Source organism: Zeugodacus cucurbitae, chromosome 3 (genome assembly GCF_028554725.1).
Source record: "Zeugodacus cucurbitae isolate PBARC_wt_2022May chromosome 3, idZeuCucr1.2, whole genome shotgun sequence".
Taxonomy (NCBI): domain Eukaryota; kingdom Metazoa; phylum Arthropoda; class Insecta; order Diptera; family Tephritidae; genus Zeugodacus; species Zeugodacus cucurbitae.
In genome coordinates this window covers 10767647-10784609 of record NC_071668.1, presented here as the reverse complement: position 1 = coordinate 10784609, position 16963 = coordinate 10767647, and the positions used below count along the sequence as shown (strand labels likewise).

Here is a 16963-nt window from a genome sequence, read left to right as displayed (position 1 = left end):
TATAATGGAGCCGGTAAACACTGAGCGAATAAATCAGAGTTTTGCAAAAGAGATGAGCAGGTGCCTGAATAGTATCTACAAGGGTACTAGTCCATATTACGACCGATGTGTAATCCAAAAACTTAGAAACGTTATCCCAGAAAACTTTGAAGGTACCAACAAGACTCTCATTACAAATTTGGAATAGAGACTAGACCTGATCCTTTTTATTTTACAATCTAAAAACCTCACACTCTCCAAATAATTATATTTAAAATAACTGAGGTGACACATCTGCGAAGGTTATACATGACGGCCTCGTTCCGGATATATAGAACCTCTGACAGTCGGAAATATTTATTATACGACGAGGTCTTCTAACTGTATTACTCATGATCTGGAATGTTTTCTACGATCTTGGGAGCTTTGTACCTTTTCTGGGATTTAAATGATCTCCTAACTTGTCGAAACTGATCGAAATATCATGAAGAGCGAGTTCCAATCAGTTCTTATGAGAAAGGAAAAAACATTTTCTTTTTCCAGACAACTAACTAGAAATAAAGAACTTTTGTTAGAGTAAACGATTTACATATTTGTGGATATTTCAGTTCATGATTTTACCCCACTTTCCATCATGTTTTTATTATGATATTCATATTTACTATAACTAACCTAACCTAACATTCAGAAAAAATAATAGACATCTCAATACTGATCTAAAAATCGATGCAGTTCCGAATGCTGCTTACAAAAAGCATATCTCATACATTAAACCTCCTACTCATTATCATGACACTACTCGTGACAAAAAGTCTTTTCATTCTCCACATTCAACCACGGTTAATTCTCTTATTTGATACGGCTTTGTCACCGATCAGGAAGCAAACTATTAAGTTTAATTAGTCGCAGTGTCGTCGCTGATTTATTTCGACTACCAGACTACCTTCTCGCTCTAGTTTACGCTGGTCCAGACCGAAGTAAACTGATCTGCTTGAAAGTGCCGGTTACTTGGATCAAATGGCGTGCGTCTCATGCACGTCGCGGTGTGTAGCTGATGTCAGATTTTATCAGATGATCGCGTTGACAAAAGAAGCAGTTATCGCAAATTCAATTAACTGACTTGGAAAAAATTCCAACATATTCATTTTTATATGGATTTGAGTGAATATGTAAGTGTCTACATGCGTAGGTATGGGCCGTGTAATAAAAAGATTTATTAATGAATAGCAACAAAGAATTGCGTTGATTATATGTATCTCCGTTAAGGTTTTCATAAAACTAGTTTTCTTATGAAATTACTAATTATTACTAACTACAAGATGTACGACGGAAGTGGAAAAAGTTGTAAGATGATATAAATTATTGAGTAATTTTCTTCAAACCGAATAAAGCTTGATAACGAAATATCAGGGAAGATCACCAGGATGTAAAACTCTGTTGTATCGTATTCAACTCACTAACTTGGTTACAGTTTTGTTAAGTTTTTGACAAGAGAGCAGCTCTCAAAGATAGAAAACATGGAAAAAGCGAAACGAAGAAAGCTTTTTAAATACCAAGCCCTCTATCTGAAGAGAATAAAAGCAAATTCTTAGTCTTCCTTTAGTTGGCTTCCAGAGGTTATTCAGAAACCCACGTTGTTGAATTGATTGCAATGTTTGTCCCTTCCATATATCAGTTAAAACAATCGACGGGCGGTAAGACTCTGTTTTATCAAATTTAACTCGCTAATTTTATGGTTGATTTGTAAAGTCTTTGACAGAGAGCAGCTCTCAAAGACAGCGAACAGTGATTTGACGAATCGAAGACAACTATTAGAATAGTCTCTTCGTTAATAGTCCACCCAAAATCCAAAAGTCTTCCTTTAGATATCGAGAAAAGCGAATGCAGAGTCACTCGACACTGACAATTGTAATAATGTGTTTTGAAACACATTAGGCTTTTAGAACGCTGGTGTTGAGATCGTCAGTTAACGAAACTTTATATCTTTACATATTTTCTAAATTTGGACCGAGTTTCTTCTTACATTTTTGACGTCCATAAAAAGACCTTACAAAATTTTAAGTCGCCTCCGAGCTGTTAATGGACTTATTAAGACGGTTTTCATGGTAGAAATACTCTCTGAGTGTCGCTATTACCTGTCGAGAGATAAAGGCCCTAAGAAAAAGGAGTCGTCTAGATGAAAAATTCAAAAGCCTGTCGAGAGACTTTTGGACCCTTATAGTGAAATAAAGTTGCCGTTGGACTAACTTTCCCACATTTTGGTACATCGACTTCATTTCTGACAGTTCCCTAAAGCAAGCAAGCCCGTTTTGAGGTGCATCGAATAACCCTATTATCGATTGTGCTTCCTCATTACTCTTTACACAATATTAAGCATTTCATATTCCCATATGCAATCGTCTACTATTTGAAATTCCAACCCACTCATTTGGAGAACGATTTCATTTCTTCTACTATTGCCATTGACCACCTACAAGGCCTAACATTGAAGGGAAATCACAGCACAAACGAAACACACAGCATAGAATGGCAACGTCAGTCAGGGATTTCATATTACTAATAATCAGCTGCGACAATAACCAGCAGTCAGCCAAACAACTAACCACCACAATCCACACTACAGGCAGGCGCCGACTGCAAATCCGCGCACAAGTCAACACTTGCCGCGCCAGGATACTCCAATAACCTCTTGAACCAATGACTCAGATTTTGTACGAGGTATTGCCTGCCAAAGCAGAAAGTGTGGCGGCAAGCGGCGAAGTCAAATGCTCCACTTCGATATACACACCAGAGAAAGAGAGATAGGAAAAAACGAAGCAAAAGCCGCGAGCTTTGCGCTCCACAAAGCTCCATTTGGCGCTTTACAACCCCCGAGCTAAAGTTGCTGAGCGCAAGTGACGAAAGCGACACCGAGCGCGGTACATTATTATGGTGTTGTTGTGATACTACATCGATGTATTTAGTGCCATTATTTCATTAGTTTGAGTGTTGGTGTAACGTCAAGCAAACCCGTCCGCTGGGCCGCAAACTACTCATAACTGAACAACAACGAAGACGTAGAGTGCAAAGAAAGAGTATCTTAGCGCCCGTGTTGGTGAGTGTGTGTGCGTTGGCGCTGCTTCTTCCATCCAATTATTTGTCGTATTCTTACCCCAATTTCTGGGGGTGTGCGCTACTACAACTACGAGACGACCGTCGCCATTTAAACTGCACACTCCGACTCGAGTCGGCACAGCAGCGAACTCAACTAAGACTAGAACTCAACTCAACTCGACGCGACGCGACTCGGCTCGGCGACGGCTCCACCGTTCTTTGACGCATAGTACACATTCATTTCGCATCGCGCTTTACCTCGAACGCGTGCTACGAACGCCAAACGCGCCACTCTTTCGCAACTTTTGGTTGATAGTGTCGGTCGGTCACTGAGTTACACTTTTTGGTGGTATACCAAGAATATAAAATTGAAAAAAGGAACAAAAAAAAACAATAAATTTTTTTTTCTCAAAAATTTTTTTGATAAGCATATAACGGTGCAAAAATTACTGCCAAAAAAAAAATTTATTGATTTACCCGTTTTGTGGCATAGTGGCGAGCGCGTGCATAGCAGTGTAGACATTAGCGTGTTAACATATAGAAATTTTTACCGTAATTAGAAAAAAGTAGCATTTCCTTCGACAATTAAACGAATTGTGGTTGCCAGCTTAGAGCATAAATTATATAATATCCAGTTGCAAATCACTTAAAATGCAGTCAACAATCCTCGCTAGCGTTTTGGTGCTTCTACTGGCCGTACAGCAGGGTAAGTCAATGGCCGCGTTACACTGGATATTATACAACCCAAAGTTCTTATATATGTATGTGTGTGTGTGTGTGTGTCGAGCGCGAAAGTTACATAATGCTGTTTTGTGGAACATTTGTGAGCCCCCAAGGCAGTGGCACAATGTGTGACTGGATTATTGTAAATAATTTTAAATGCGCTTTACAAGCTTAAAATTATGAAAAGCAGCAATTTTCTTAAATAAAAAATAAATTTTCTTGAAACCCCGCTTTCACTTCAGCTAAGTACATGTGAAAACCAGATACATATATACATATATATATAGAAGTATATATATATATGTATGTATGATACGCAACGTAAAAGCTGTGTGTACACATTCTCAAAGCAGATTAAATAATTTACTCTCTTCCTTTGCTGCTCTAACGCTTGCCACATCGCTGCGTCCTCTTGCCTCAATCTCGCCTTCACAGCGCGCTCAAGTTATCTTAACGTATTTCCCTTTATTTCCTTATGCTCTTTAGCTTGCTCGCAAAAAGGATGATGCGCCTTCTGCACAAACGCCTTGCTTTCATGTGCAATTTTTCCGCCGACCAACCGACCTCCTCCTCCCCCCTCCAAACGCATAAGCCTTAAATCTCATATTGCAGTTTACTCATTTGTATTATTTGCCCTACAATTGCTGCGTGTGACATTTCATTGCGTGTCATGCACTTATTTCTCGCCCACACCCTTGTTATTGTACTCATATGTTTCTTTTTTATTGAACTCATGTTTCATACATACTAACTATATATTAATGTATCACACACTCTTTTGAATTCTATACTTTATTATTTTTAAAATCACTACTTGCACTAGGTTCATTAAGCAACGGTCGATATCATATATCGTGCTTCCTGAGGGTAGACTCGCTATATAGTTTTACTTAAAGAGTTGGCAGACGCACTTCTTTAGGCAAAAGTAAATATCCAAGCGAATTTCTGTTAAGATTAATCGAAATCGAAAATCTATATGCCATCCGAAGGCTGTTATGGGATTCTTCGTTGTAACCTTAATATTTGTAAAGCATATATACAATATTCCAGATAAAAACTCACGCAGACTATAGCTTCCGACTGTTAAATTTTTACCACTGTCTGCCTTATCAGGATAATTATGAGTATACTTGTCATATCTCACCGAAATGTATACTAATGGAGTCAAATCACATCACCTGAGTGGCTAATAGACAAACCCACTTCATGATATGATTCCGCCACCTAATAACGTGATGGTCCCAAGGGCTCTACAAGGCTTTGTAAAGCATTAAATGACAAGAGAATCCAACAGCTCAAGAATAATTAGCCGGTAGCATCTAGAATTGAAGGAAACTTCATCTTCAGTTGTAAAAATCAGTGTGGACCGACAACGACTGCAGCATACAAGTTATACGACTTTTCTTATTCGCTTGTATTGGAGAGGGCGCATCTATCATATTAATCTTATCGAAGGATTCTAAAACTTTGAAACCACCACTCGCACAATCGAAATTAGCAGGCAGGATGAAGACCTTCTTATAAAAAAAATTGTATTCGACTAATACGAAGACAGAGTATTATAATAAGAGATAGGGTCCAACTTTAGTTCGTAGTCCTTCAAGTTGAGTAAGCATAAGATACTGACAAATAGTAAATAATATACTTAGGGATATGAAGAGAGCTCGGATCCAAGATAATCATATTCGTCGGTGTAATATTTCTGAGATTGTTATTTTTATTAAACAAAGATAATAAAAAGAACTTCTTCTTGGGATAATAAGGTACCTTTCGAATAATCTGTGTCCCTAACTTAATTTTTGATAATTTCATAATACAAATGAACGCTTCGCTATTTTTGCTTAAGTAAAACTAGAGAACTGCGATTAGAGGCTGTAAAGAAACGCCAAAATATTTTTATTGACATACTTCTTTTACTCCTTCCATTGGCATTCCGTAAGCTTTTTCTAACCTAAAATTATTTAATGCATTCTCACAACTCATTTGCTTCGCCGCTATTGTTCTACATGAGAAGAAACAAGCACAACTTACTTAGCTCGCTCCTTTGTTTGCTGGAAGCTGTCTTAAAAGGACATTATAGTTTTACACAAACGTACATAGATTTGCACGTACAAGAAAAGGGCGCTGTAGGAAAATTGAAAGCATTGTGGACATTTGTATGCTAAAATTATTTTAATAAATCAAAAATAATGATTATATAAATAATCTAGCTGTGTCATTGGGAATCAGTATTTAAAAAATATATGTAAATATTTTTATTATCGATAATTCTCGCTCAGACAGTCTAAAAATAAATATTGTCACGTCATATAAAGCTTCTTAAAATGTAACGCAAGTGAGAGTGACGCCAATCAATATTTTTTCTAATCAATTCCGGTCTCTGCTGTAAACAATTACTGTAATTGAAGGCAGCAATTTAATTGTAGTAAATAGAGATCGACCGAATGGCGGACAAAACAGAAATTGAAAGAGCATGAAGATGAAGTATACCAAGTATATATTATGTGCATATATCTAGCACTGATCACGAATTCCATTCACTTATCTCTTCGACGACGAAATTTTTCCCCACAAATTCTATCTCAAACTCGCGCTCCTTTAATTGACCGATACGTCGAAAAGCCCAAGTTTGTTATACCTTCTATCACAGTCTTCTTCCAGTCTTCCAGAACTAGCATAATTATTGAATTCGTTTGCTGGGATCTTTAACCAACTCGATTACCTTGCTATGTGGATCGATGTTTTTCGGGACGAGTTCTGAAGCCGACTCATTATAATACTATTAGGCATGTTTCTATGGCAAATCTATCATCTCAAAAACTAAATTTTATAGAATTTTGTGTGGTATCTTGGTGAGTCAGGTAAGGTTAGGTTTTATGGTTGTTTACCAGAGTGACTATAGACAGAGAAGACTATGAAAGACTGTCCGTTGGGAAACCAGGATTACCACCTTGATTAGATATTAAGACTCGACGAAGTGTACTTAACTTAACACAAATCTGCAGAGATGTTCAATTTCAATATCCGGTAGTTCACGCGGTTATTTAAGAAAGTGAGATCCAAGAAACCTTTATCTTGATTTCACAAAGGCGGGGCATTCCAGAAGAAAGTGATTAGATAATTCCACCACTCGTCCAGACAGCTTCTACAGCTAGCATCCGTAGAGATTTTTAATCTAACAGCATGGATCCCTATGGGGCAATGGTTAGTTAAAGCCCCTAGAACTAAAGAGAGGTGAATTTTTATGAAAAACCGCAGAGATTTTTAATCTTACAGCGTGGATCCCGTTAGGAAATAGCCATTTAAAAACCCTAGTACTAAAAAGAGATGAACTTTGATGAGGTCGAAGAGACCGCTAGACCTCTAGCGAAGGCCAGAAGGATCGACCTGATTGCCTAATCTTGAAAGCTTATCAGCCTTATAATTTCGATTGCGATTCAGCTATGGCCATACACCTAGACCAGTTTAATCCTGAAGTAGCACGATGCCACACTTGGTGAGTGATGGGTTTCAAACATGAGCGACGAGTTCGGTAAGGCATTTTACACATTCGAGTGTATTTCGGATATAAAAATTCACACGCTAAATTTTAATGCGCATCCTGATTATTGACCATCGAAATTCAGCTATTAACTTTCGGAAGTTATACGAAAATTAAATTATTTCTCTCTCTGTCTCTAGTTGCATCACTGGAACACACATTCACATGGAGTTCTATGCTCTAATAAACACATTGTGCACTTCAATGGTAATAAACAAATATATTTAAAATATACGTTCGAAAAGCAATGTTATTATCAGCAACTTAATTGTTGTTGTTGTTTTCCAATGCAATTTCTGCAATTCACAAATTTGCAACACGCTAACAACTCGCCGGTGCAAGGTGACTTTTCTAAAACATTTGTTAGAAATGGCAGGCTTATATGAGATGCTATACATATATGATTACACACTACATATGTATGTATGTGCTTACGTGCATGTATTTGCGCCCGTTAAATTTGTACAGATTTTTACAACAAAAATGTTTAACTAAATTTGCCGTCAGTGTGCGGCAATTGCACTAAATTGCGTAATTTTTCTCCAACTTTTGGTTTAAGTTTCACATTGTTGTTGTTTTTTGTTGTTGTTGCTACTTGTATCACTTACTTTCGACATTGAGTTCAATTAGTTAGTTAATTTTCACTTTATGAAGCTAATAAGTCTCTGTGGCTTAAGATCTGAGACTAGCATGTTATTTCTAAACTCATTGGATTTGCTGTGGAGATTGTGTGAATCTTTAGCGGTAGACGAGTATACATATGTACATACATACATATATAGAGTCTATGAAACTGTAGAGGTCATAAGTGGCGAATTAAATGTACTTATGTTGAGTGTCTATAAGGTATGATTTCTTTGAGGTTAAAGGATAGTTGATCTTCGAATGTTAAAGAGACTTTCGTATATAATTTTATCGTCTACAGAAGTTAGTATAAAATTCAAGAAATTTGAAAGCAATATTAAAGCTTTTATATATATTTTTTACCCAAGAACGATAGAAGACAAGATTACGACAGGCTGAAGCGTTCACGACCCACGAATGGGAATAGGCAACAGAAGAATTGTCAAATGGAAAACGGAAATGTGAAACATAGTGAACCAAATTGAATAATGTGCAGATAAAATATCACAATGAACGTAATTCTTAAAATCTTCATTTATAAAATGATCCAATATAATCATGCATATTTATAATTAAAATTATATGTTTTGTTACAAAAAGCTCGCCATTTTGCCAACTTTTTTGTTGGTTGGAAAAGTGAAAAAAATTCTTTATAGACGACTTTTTTGTACTATTGTTGTTTAATTCCGCCATTGCGGACTTCTTTTTCAAGTTAATACATTTTTCACTTAGAATTTTAAATAATAATTAAGCACTTGCCTTGACTTGAGCTCTTCGTTTTGGTTTTATTGTTTTGTACCACCGTACAATTTTGTTTTGCTCGCGTGTTCGGGGTCGTGAAAGTTGTCACTCAACAGGAACTTAAAACCCAAAAAAGCTAACTGTAAACGCCTGTCGTAATCTTGTCTTCTATCATTCTTGTTTTTTACCTAAATAAGCTCCAATGGAAGCTTTTTTTCAGGACGATTGTTGTAACCATATAATTACAGTTCAGATTCAGTCCCTGTCGGGTGAAATTTAAAAATTGTAGAAAAAAATTGTAACAGCTGGAATAAAAAGTCTTCGAAAAGAAGCTTGCGAATTGATCTTAAAAGCGTAGGTTGTCGCTTGAATAACAATTCTATCACTCAGATGAGAATAGAAGCTCGGCCAAACATCAAATAAAGTATCAATTATATGAACAGCTATTGATATGAGACCCTTTTTAGATTCGAGATTTAACTTGAAGACTTTAATTTCCAAAGACGAAATATCTCCTGTCATCAAACAAACTCGCGTCTTGGCTCACACGTCGCTGTTGACAGTCATATCTTTGAAGTAGTAGATAGTTTCGTATACTTGGGAACCAGCGTTGACAACACCAACAATGTCAGCGTTGAAATCCAACGCAGAATCACTCTTGCCAACAGTTGTTACTTTGGACTGAGTAGGCAATTGCAAAGTAAAGTCCTCTCTCGACGAACAAAAATCAAACTCTACAAAGCGCTCATTATTCCCGTCCTGATGTATGGCGCCGAAGCGTGGACGATGACAACATCCGATGAGACGACTCTTGGGGTTTTCGAGAGAAAGGTTTTGCGTAAGATTTATGGTCCTCTGAACATTGGCAACGGCGAATACCGCAGACGATGGAACGATGAGCTGTACGAGTTATACGACGACATTGACGACATAGTTCAGCGAATAAAAAGACAGCGGCTACGCTGGCTAGGTCATGTTGTCCGAATGGATGAAAACACTCCTACTCTGAAAGTGTTCGATGCAGTACTCGCTGGAGGAAGCCGCGGAAGAGGACGACCTCCACTCCGGTGGAAAGACCAAGTGCAAAGTGACCTGGCTTCACTTGGTGTTTCCAGTTGGCGCCAAAAAGCAAAAAGGAGGAACGAGTGGCGCGCTCTGGTGGATTCGGCTATAATCGCTTAAAGCGGTTTCTACGCCAAATATATATATATATATATAACCAATTGACCCAGACCTTACGATATGAGTGTAATTTCTTAACAGTTTTTTGTTTACATAATTTAAAAAATGACACTTGTTACCATTATCTTACGATGACGTTTATTATTTGACGTTAAGAAGGCGTTTGGTTTGACAATTAAGTTGGAGATCTGTCACATTACAACGTTGTGGTTTTAAAGTTATTAAACGAATAATATCAAATGTATTAACGGTAATTTGCGTGTGAGTACCGTTAATAAGCATAACAACTGTTCAACGCACAGCAAAGACAAATCATAACCATATCAATAAGAAATTAATATGCGAGTTTATATGTACCTCAGCACATACTCATATGTTTTCCTATAAATAATAACAATAACAACAAATACTCACATTACTTACATTTCTGTATGTATTTACATATGAATTTATTTATTATTGACAATTGGTCAAGACAATACATTTGTATGTATGAATGTATAATGCATATCGATATTTGATTACTTCGCGGCTTGCCTTGACAATGAACAAGCGACAAGTTATTTGCATCAAATGACATTTATTGAACATATTGGATATATATGTATATAATATTTGTTGTATTTATATTTATACTGGGACAGTGTGTCTTTTTTTGTAATCAAATGCTTTGAGTGCGTGACTATGACGCAGTGAGGCATGTGTACAATTCCTATCGTATAATAATAAAGCTTCGGCGATATTTGTGACCTAAGAAAGCCCACAAGGAAAGCTTTTTATTTAGCGAGATTTCGGTAACCATGTAATTTCACTTCAGGCTCAGTTCAGTTTCAGTTCCTGTCGCGCGAAAAATCATAATTATAGAAAACCAATATGTTTTATTGAAATTTAAAAAGAATATTCAAGCTTCGACCATATTTTTTTTTTATTTTTGTCCTAAGGAAAGCTTTTTATTAAGGAAGATTTCGGTAACCATGTGATTTCAATTCAGGTTCAGTTCAGTTTCAATTCCTGTCGTGCGAATTTTAGAAAACAAATTTTCTTTTGTTGTTTTGCAAGCAATAATGGAAGCTTCGGGGAGATTTCTGGCATAAAAAAGCTACAAAGTGAAGCTTTTTATGTAGGTAGATTTCAGTAACTATGGATTTCCATTCACGTCGAGCAAACATTTAAAATTATTGAAATATCTAATTATTTGTTAATATTTGAAAGCAATGTGAAAGCTACCAGGATATTTGTGTCCTAAAAAAGCTCCTTAAAAAAGCTTTTTGCTCAGTGCAATTGCTTTAATCATGTGATTTCAGTTCAGGTTCAGTTCAGTTTCAGTTCCTGTCGAGCAAAACAACAAAATTATAGAAAACAAATATTTTTTTGTTACTTTGCAAGCAATATGAAAGCTTCGGCGATATTTCCGGCATAAAAAATTCCAAAATTAATTTCGGTAACTATGTGATTTCAGTTCCGGTTCCATTCCTGTCTTTTGAACATTTAAAATTATTAAAATATGAAATTATTTGTTAGTTGAAAGCAATATGAAAGCTACCAGGATATTTGTGTCCTAAAAAAGCTCCTTAAAAAAGCTTTTTGCTCAGCGCAATTAATATAATCATATGATTTCAGTTCTGTTTTAGTTTCTGTTGTGTGAAAATTCAAATTTATTAAAAAATGTAATTATTTGTTGAAATTTAGAAGCTTTGCTAAAGCTTCAGAGGTTTTTGTGGCATAAAAAGTCTGGCAAATCGATCGGAGTTAACATAAAACGGTAGGTTCCTTCTTTTGTCACTTAAATAACAATTCTGTCCAATTCAATGGGGAGAGAAACTTGGCCAATCATCAATGGAGTGTAAATTATATAAACAGCTATCTGTATCTGTATATGATTTATAAAATTGTAAATATTGAGGTAATAAGGAAGGCAAATAAATAAATATGTAATTAAAATGTATAACACAAGCAGCAATTAAATTCAGTTAAATGACTACTTTAAGATTGGCTTTTATGGTTAACTTTTTGACAAACTGCTCACACTTTTTATGCATATAAATAATAGAGATATTTATTTATTTAAATATCTACAAATAATCATGTAAACGACATTAATGCTTTAATTTGAATTCATTAATCAAGTTATTAAGTAAGCTATAAATATTATAATGAGAACATTTCTGTTTAGTCAAATGTGTCTATATGTTTGTGCACTATTTGTCAATCTTTCACAAAAGCAAACAAACACTTAAATGCATATTGAGTGCACTTTGGCGCTAATAAGACTACTGACTATCACACAAGCGCCTTTACATCTACTCTTCCTCTTCTACTTCTCCTATTCCACTTACACTTAGACATTTTTTTTGCTCATACACACAAATATTTGCACTATCTACTGTCTAAGTATGCAATTAACTGTTATACCCTGTAACTATATATTGTACCGTTAGCCGGCATAAAGCTATTGCATAACCTCACTTCCGCTGCTGCAACATTTCAACCTCACCCTCGATAAGCTTATTTGTTAGTTCCGCTATTTTTACATCTCAACAACAACAACAAGCTAATAAAATCTTCGTAATTTGTTGTTGTACATATAGTAGAACGCACGCTTCAGCGCCTTTGTGCACAAAAAGTTAAAATTAGATAATCCATATTAGTTACTGCAAGTGCATAACGGTAGCCAGCAGGAATTTACCGTTGCCAAGCACGTCCGCACAATAAGTTGGCAAATATGCCACTCCTTCGATGGCAAATGCAGGTGCAGCTGCAGCTTGTGTAAAGTTTTCTGGTAGTAAGCGAGGATGTGCTGACAAGTCCTATGTAGCTGTTTGCCATAAATCATGTTTTTTTTCTATTTTCCACGTAAGAGCTACGTAGTAATTGCTTTTCTCGTGGACAATCATTAAAAGTTGACAGCTGAGTTCATTTTGACAATTTGAAGTATTCTATACTGAGGTCGTCTATACCTAGAGACGTGTACTATTTTTGGAACAACCAAAATTTTGACAAACTGGAGTATAGCTGCCCAAAAGTAATACCACTAAGAGTATTATTTCTGGAACATTCAAAATTTCGACAATCTCAAGTATAGGCGACCCTAAGGTCACACTTCCCTAGCTTATCTACTGGTTTCAATACACTCTGTATAGATCCGATTGAATGACTTTATTAAACAAAGCATATTCTGTCCCGATTTCTGTAATTCTTCTTCATAAATGTATCTCAAACTTCAACTTATCGCCGTGTATTGAGCTGGCCAGTTTAAGACTTTGCTTAGATTCTGTTGAAGCCACTGGATTACGGATTTGACTGTATGTTTCGAAATTTCCAATATGTTGAAACGTAAATAGCTCCAAAAGGAGTCCCATATCATAGAAATCCAACAGTTTTTCCGAGGTGTACAAGTACATGTATAGGGAGGTGTATCTCACGAATATATTCAACTACAAACGTGTATAATATGTATAAACAACCTCAACACCTTAGTTAAGGCACCAAATTAGGCACACAGCGTTGCATTAAGTGCATTCTGCTTTTGACGAATTTCCTTTACTTTTTTCCTTTCACTTGGCTGCCCACAACTTCACACCTTTATCCCACTAGACAGGACTTCGTTTAAATAGATCTGTGTTAGTGTTTGTAGTTGTCACTAAGTCGCCGTAATTTGATTTAAATATGGTCATTATACTCATAGTTGTTGTGAATTTAAAGTGCACGAACTGAGAAACTTTATAGGATTATTGAGGTTTCGTTGTTTCTGGTCATCGTCGTGAAGTAGTTCAATTATATTTTTTTTGGGATGCCAGGAAAACGGGTGTGTAGCATATATTTTCCTGTTGGTATCTAAATAAATGACCGAGGCTTAAGGAAACCGTTATCAGAAGTTGTAGTAAGACTTTAAAGATCTTAAGTATTAACCACTTATTTTCTGAAAATTTGTACTCCCAAATGGGTTTTATTTTAAGATTCATAATTGAATTATTGAAGTCTCGATGTCTCTGCTCATCGTCATAAAGTAGTCCAAGTAAAATGTGTTTCAAATCTAGTTGTTAGGGATATTAGGGTCTTGTGTATACCACAAATTTTCCTGATGGTATCTAAATATCTAAATACCGTGCGATAAGCCTCCTAAATATCGCATACAAGGCTCTACCGAGCGTACTGTGTGAAAGACTAAAGCCCACCGTCAACAAACTGATTGGACCTTATCAGTGTGGCTTTAGACCTGGAAAGTCGACAACTGACCAGATATTCACCATTCGCCAAATCTTGAAGAAGACCCGTGAAATGACGATCGACACACACCACCTTTTTGTCGATTTTAGAGCTGCTTTCGACAGCACGATAAGGAGCTGCCTTTACGCCGCGATGTCTGAATTTGGTATCCCCGCAAAACTAATACGGCTGTGTAAGTTGACGTAGAGCAACACCAAAAGCTCCGTCATGATTGGGAAGGACCTCTCCGAGCCGTTCGATACCAAACGAGGTTTCAGACAAGGTGACTCACTATCGTGCGACTTATTTAACTTGATGTTGGAAAAAATTATACGAGCTGCATATCTAAATTGAGAAGGTACTATCTTCTATAAGAGTGTACAGCTGCTGGCGTACGCCGATGATATTGATATTATCTGGAGGTGAATGAGGACAAGACGAAATATCTCCTGTCATCAAGCAAACAGTCGGCGAATTCGCGTCTTGGCTCCCACGTCACTGTTGACAGCCATAACTTTGAAGTAGTAGATAGTTTCGTATATCTGAGAACCAGTATCAACAACACCAACAATGTCAGCCTCGAAATCCAGCGCATTATCACTCTTGCCAACAGGTGCTACTTTGGACTGAGTAGGCAATTGAACAGTAAAGTCCTCTCTCGACGAACCAAAATCAAACTCTACAAGTCGCTTATCATTCCCGTCCTGCTTTATGGTGCAGAAGCTTGGACGATGTCAAAATCAAATGAGACGACACTAGGAGTTTTCGAGAGGAAAATTTTGCGCAAGACAACGGTGACTACGCTGGCTAAGTCATGTTGTCCGAATGGACGAAAACACTCCAGCCCTGAAAGTGTTCGATGCAGTACCCGCCGGAGGAAGCCGAGGAAGGGGAAGGCCTCCACTCCGTTGGAGGGACCAGGTAGAGAACGACCTGGTTACACTTGGGATCTCCAACTGGCGCCAAACTGCGAAGGAGAGTGAGAAGTGGCGCACTATCGTCGATTCGACTATCACCGGCTAAACGGTTGCAACGCCAATCACACACATACATACATCTAAATAAATGCCAAGGGCTTAAGGAAAGAGATATATTAATTTCTAGTAAAACTTGATAATACAAGATATCCACCAATTTCCTGAAACCCGAATTCCAAACGGTGTTTTATTTTGAGATTGAGTGGTTCGTTGAGGTTCGTTAATGATGAAATATCCACTATTTTTCTCAAAACCTGAAATGACCGAACGGGGATTTATTTTAAGATTTCAAAAGCTTTAAAACGTTTCTGCACCTTCAGTCCACACATTGTTAACCACTTGGAAATTTTCAAAATACTTAATCCAAATATAAAACTTCTATATATTACTAGGTGCCGCCATCAAATGTTACGTATGCAATAGTCACAAGGATGCCAATTGCGCACTGGACATACCACCAGATAACTTGCTTAAGGACTGCGAAGAGGATTACTCGACACGCGGCAAAGGTATACCGACCTATTGTCGTAAGATCTCGCAAATCATTGAATTCTCAGTAAACAATTGTAAGTATTTATATCAGTATATACATATGTATATAGTAAATAACAGTAAACAAATTATTAAAATATTTAACTTGAATATACATATGAGAGATATAGAATTTCACACCTTTTCTACTTGTTATCGTACTTGCAGTACCACCAGACAGTCGTGTCATACGCACATGCGGTTTCCTCAATCAAACATCGACCAATTACTGTTACCAACGCGCCGGTTTCGGTGGTCGCCAAGTGGTTTGCTCCTGCGACAAGGACAATTGTAATGGCGCTGGTGCGCTCAACTTGTCCATGGGTGTGCTGTTCACCGCTGCTGCTGCCAGCGGTTGGGCTGTGCTGTCGCTGCTGAAACGTTCATTGGTTTAAAATGCCAATTTTTAGTTTGAGTAAAATGCAAAAACCAAAAACAAAACCAAATTTTTAAAATATTTCACTCAACACTAGCTTGGCTTGTTATACATACAGACGAATATTTGTTTTTGTTTTTTTCTTTATTCTTTTTGCTGTATTGTTGTTGTTGTTGTTTAGTTGCTTAACATCAAAATTTGTTATGAAATGTATGCATACATACAAACATAAAATGGTTTAATTTAAACAATTTCTTCACAAAATATAATTTTAATATATACTATTTTGTTCATACCTACATACATACATACATGTATATTATTTACGTCCGTTAAAGTACTATATTTAATTTAAAATAACACACAAAAACGCACATAAAGATTGTAAGGACAGAGCAAACACGAAGGAGTTGTCGTCATTTAGCAGAAATTAGTAGAAAAAAAACAAAAATAAAAGCAAAAAACCTCACGCGATGAAATTGGTTTTGTAGGTGAGTATACTCAGTGATTTACATAAAAAATATAATTTCATTTATTAATAATTTATTTTTGCTTCTTTACAGTTAACCGCGCCCAGTTTCATCGTAGTACATATAGAAAATTTAAGCGCTCTCCTAGCAAATAAAACAACAATAAATAATATGTAACGATTGATATAATAAAATATAATGAAATACAGTAGCAGTTCAGATTTTGCACAATTAGTGAATGAAAAAAAAATAAATAAAAAAATAAATAAAAAAATAGCAACAAATCTGAGAAATGTTATATAAGAAAGCTTTAATGTAATAAATTTTAAAAATTATAAACAATTTTTTGTATAACTTTAAAGAAATTAGTGAATTCCGCGTCTTTTTAAAGTAAACCCTTGCAAAATCGTATGAGTTTCGAAACCTCTTTAAACATTTTTCAATTGCAATGCTATTAATTACTTATTTTATTATACATACATAAATACACATGACTACACATACACAGAAATAAACCTGA

General features: G+C 36.3%; 1 protein-coding gene across 1 annotated transcript; it reads left to right on the top strand.

The window, feature by feature from the left end:
* Positions 1–3191: 3191 nt before the first annotated feature.
* On the top strand, positions 3192–16647 carry LOC105210831 (uncharacterized). The gene is made up of 4 exons (XM_011181988.3): positions 3192–3778; positions 15459–15632; positions 15766–16464; positions 16537–16647. Exons 1-3 carry the CDS (start codon positions 3724–3726, stop codon positions 15990–15992), a joined length of 456 nt encoding a protein of 151 aa, XP_011180290.1. The 5' UTR covers positions 3192–3723; the 3' UTR covers positions 15993–16464; positions 16537–16647.
* The last annotated feature ends 316 nt before the right edge of the window (positions 16648–16963 follow it).

Excerpts from the sequence above, each read along its gene's own strand:
- LOC105210831 (XM_011181988.3), top strand. The coding sequence starts at position 3,724 with ATGCAGTCAACAATCCTCGCTAGCGTTTTGGTGCTTCTACTGGCCGTA. Across the intron at positions 3,779-15,458 it reads TCTACTGGCCGTACAGCAGG|GTGCCGCCATCAAATGTTAC; the intron begins GTAAGTCAATGG and ends ATATATTACTAG. Across the intron at positions 15,633-15,765 it reads TGAATTCTCAGTAAACAATT|TACCACCAGACAGTCGTGTC; the intron begins GTAAGTATTTAT and ends TCGTACTTGCAG.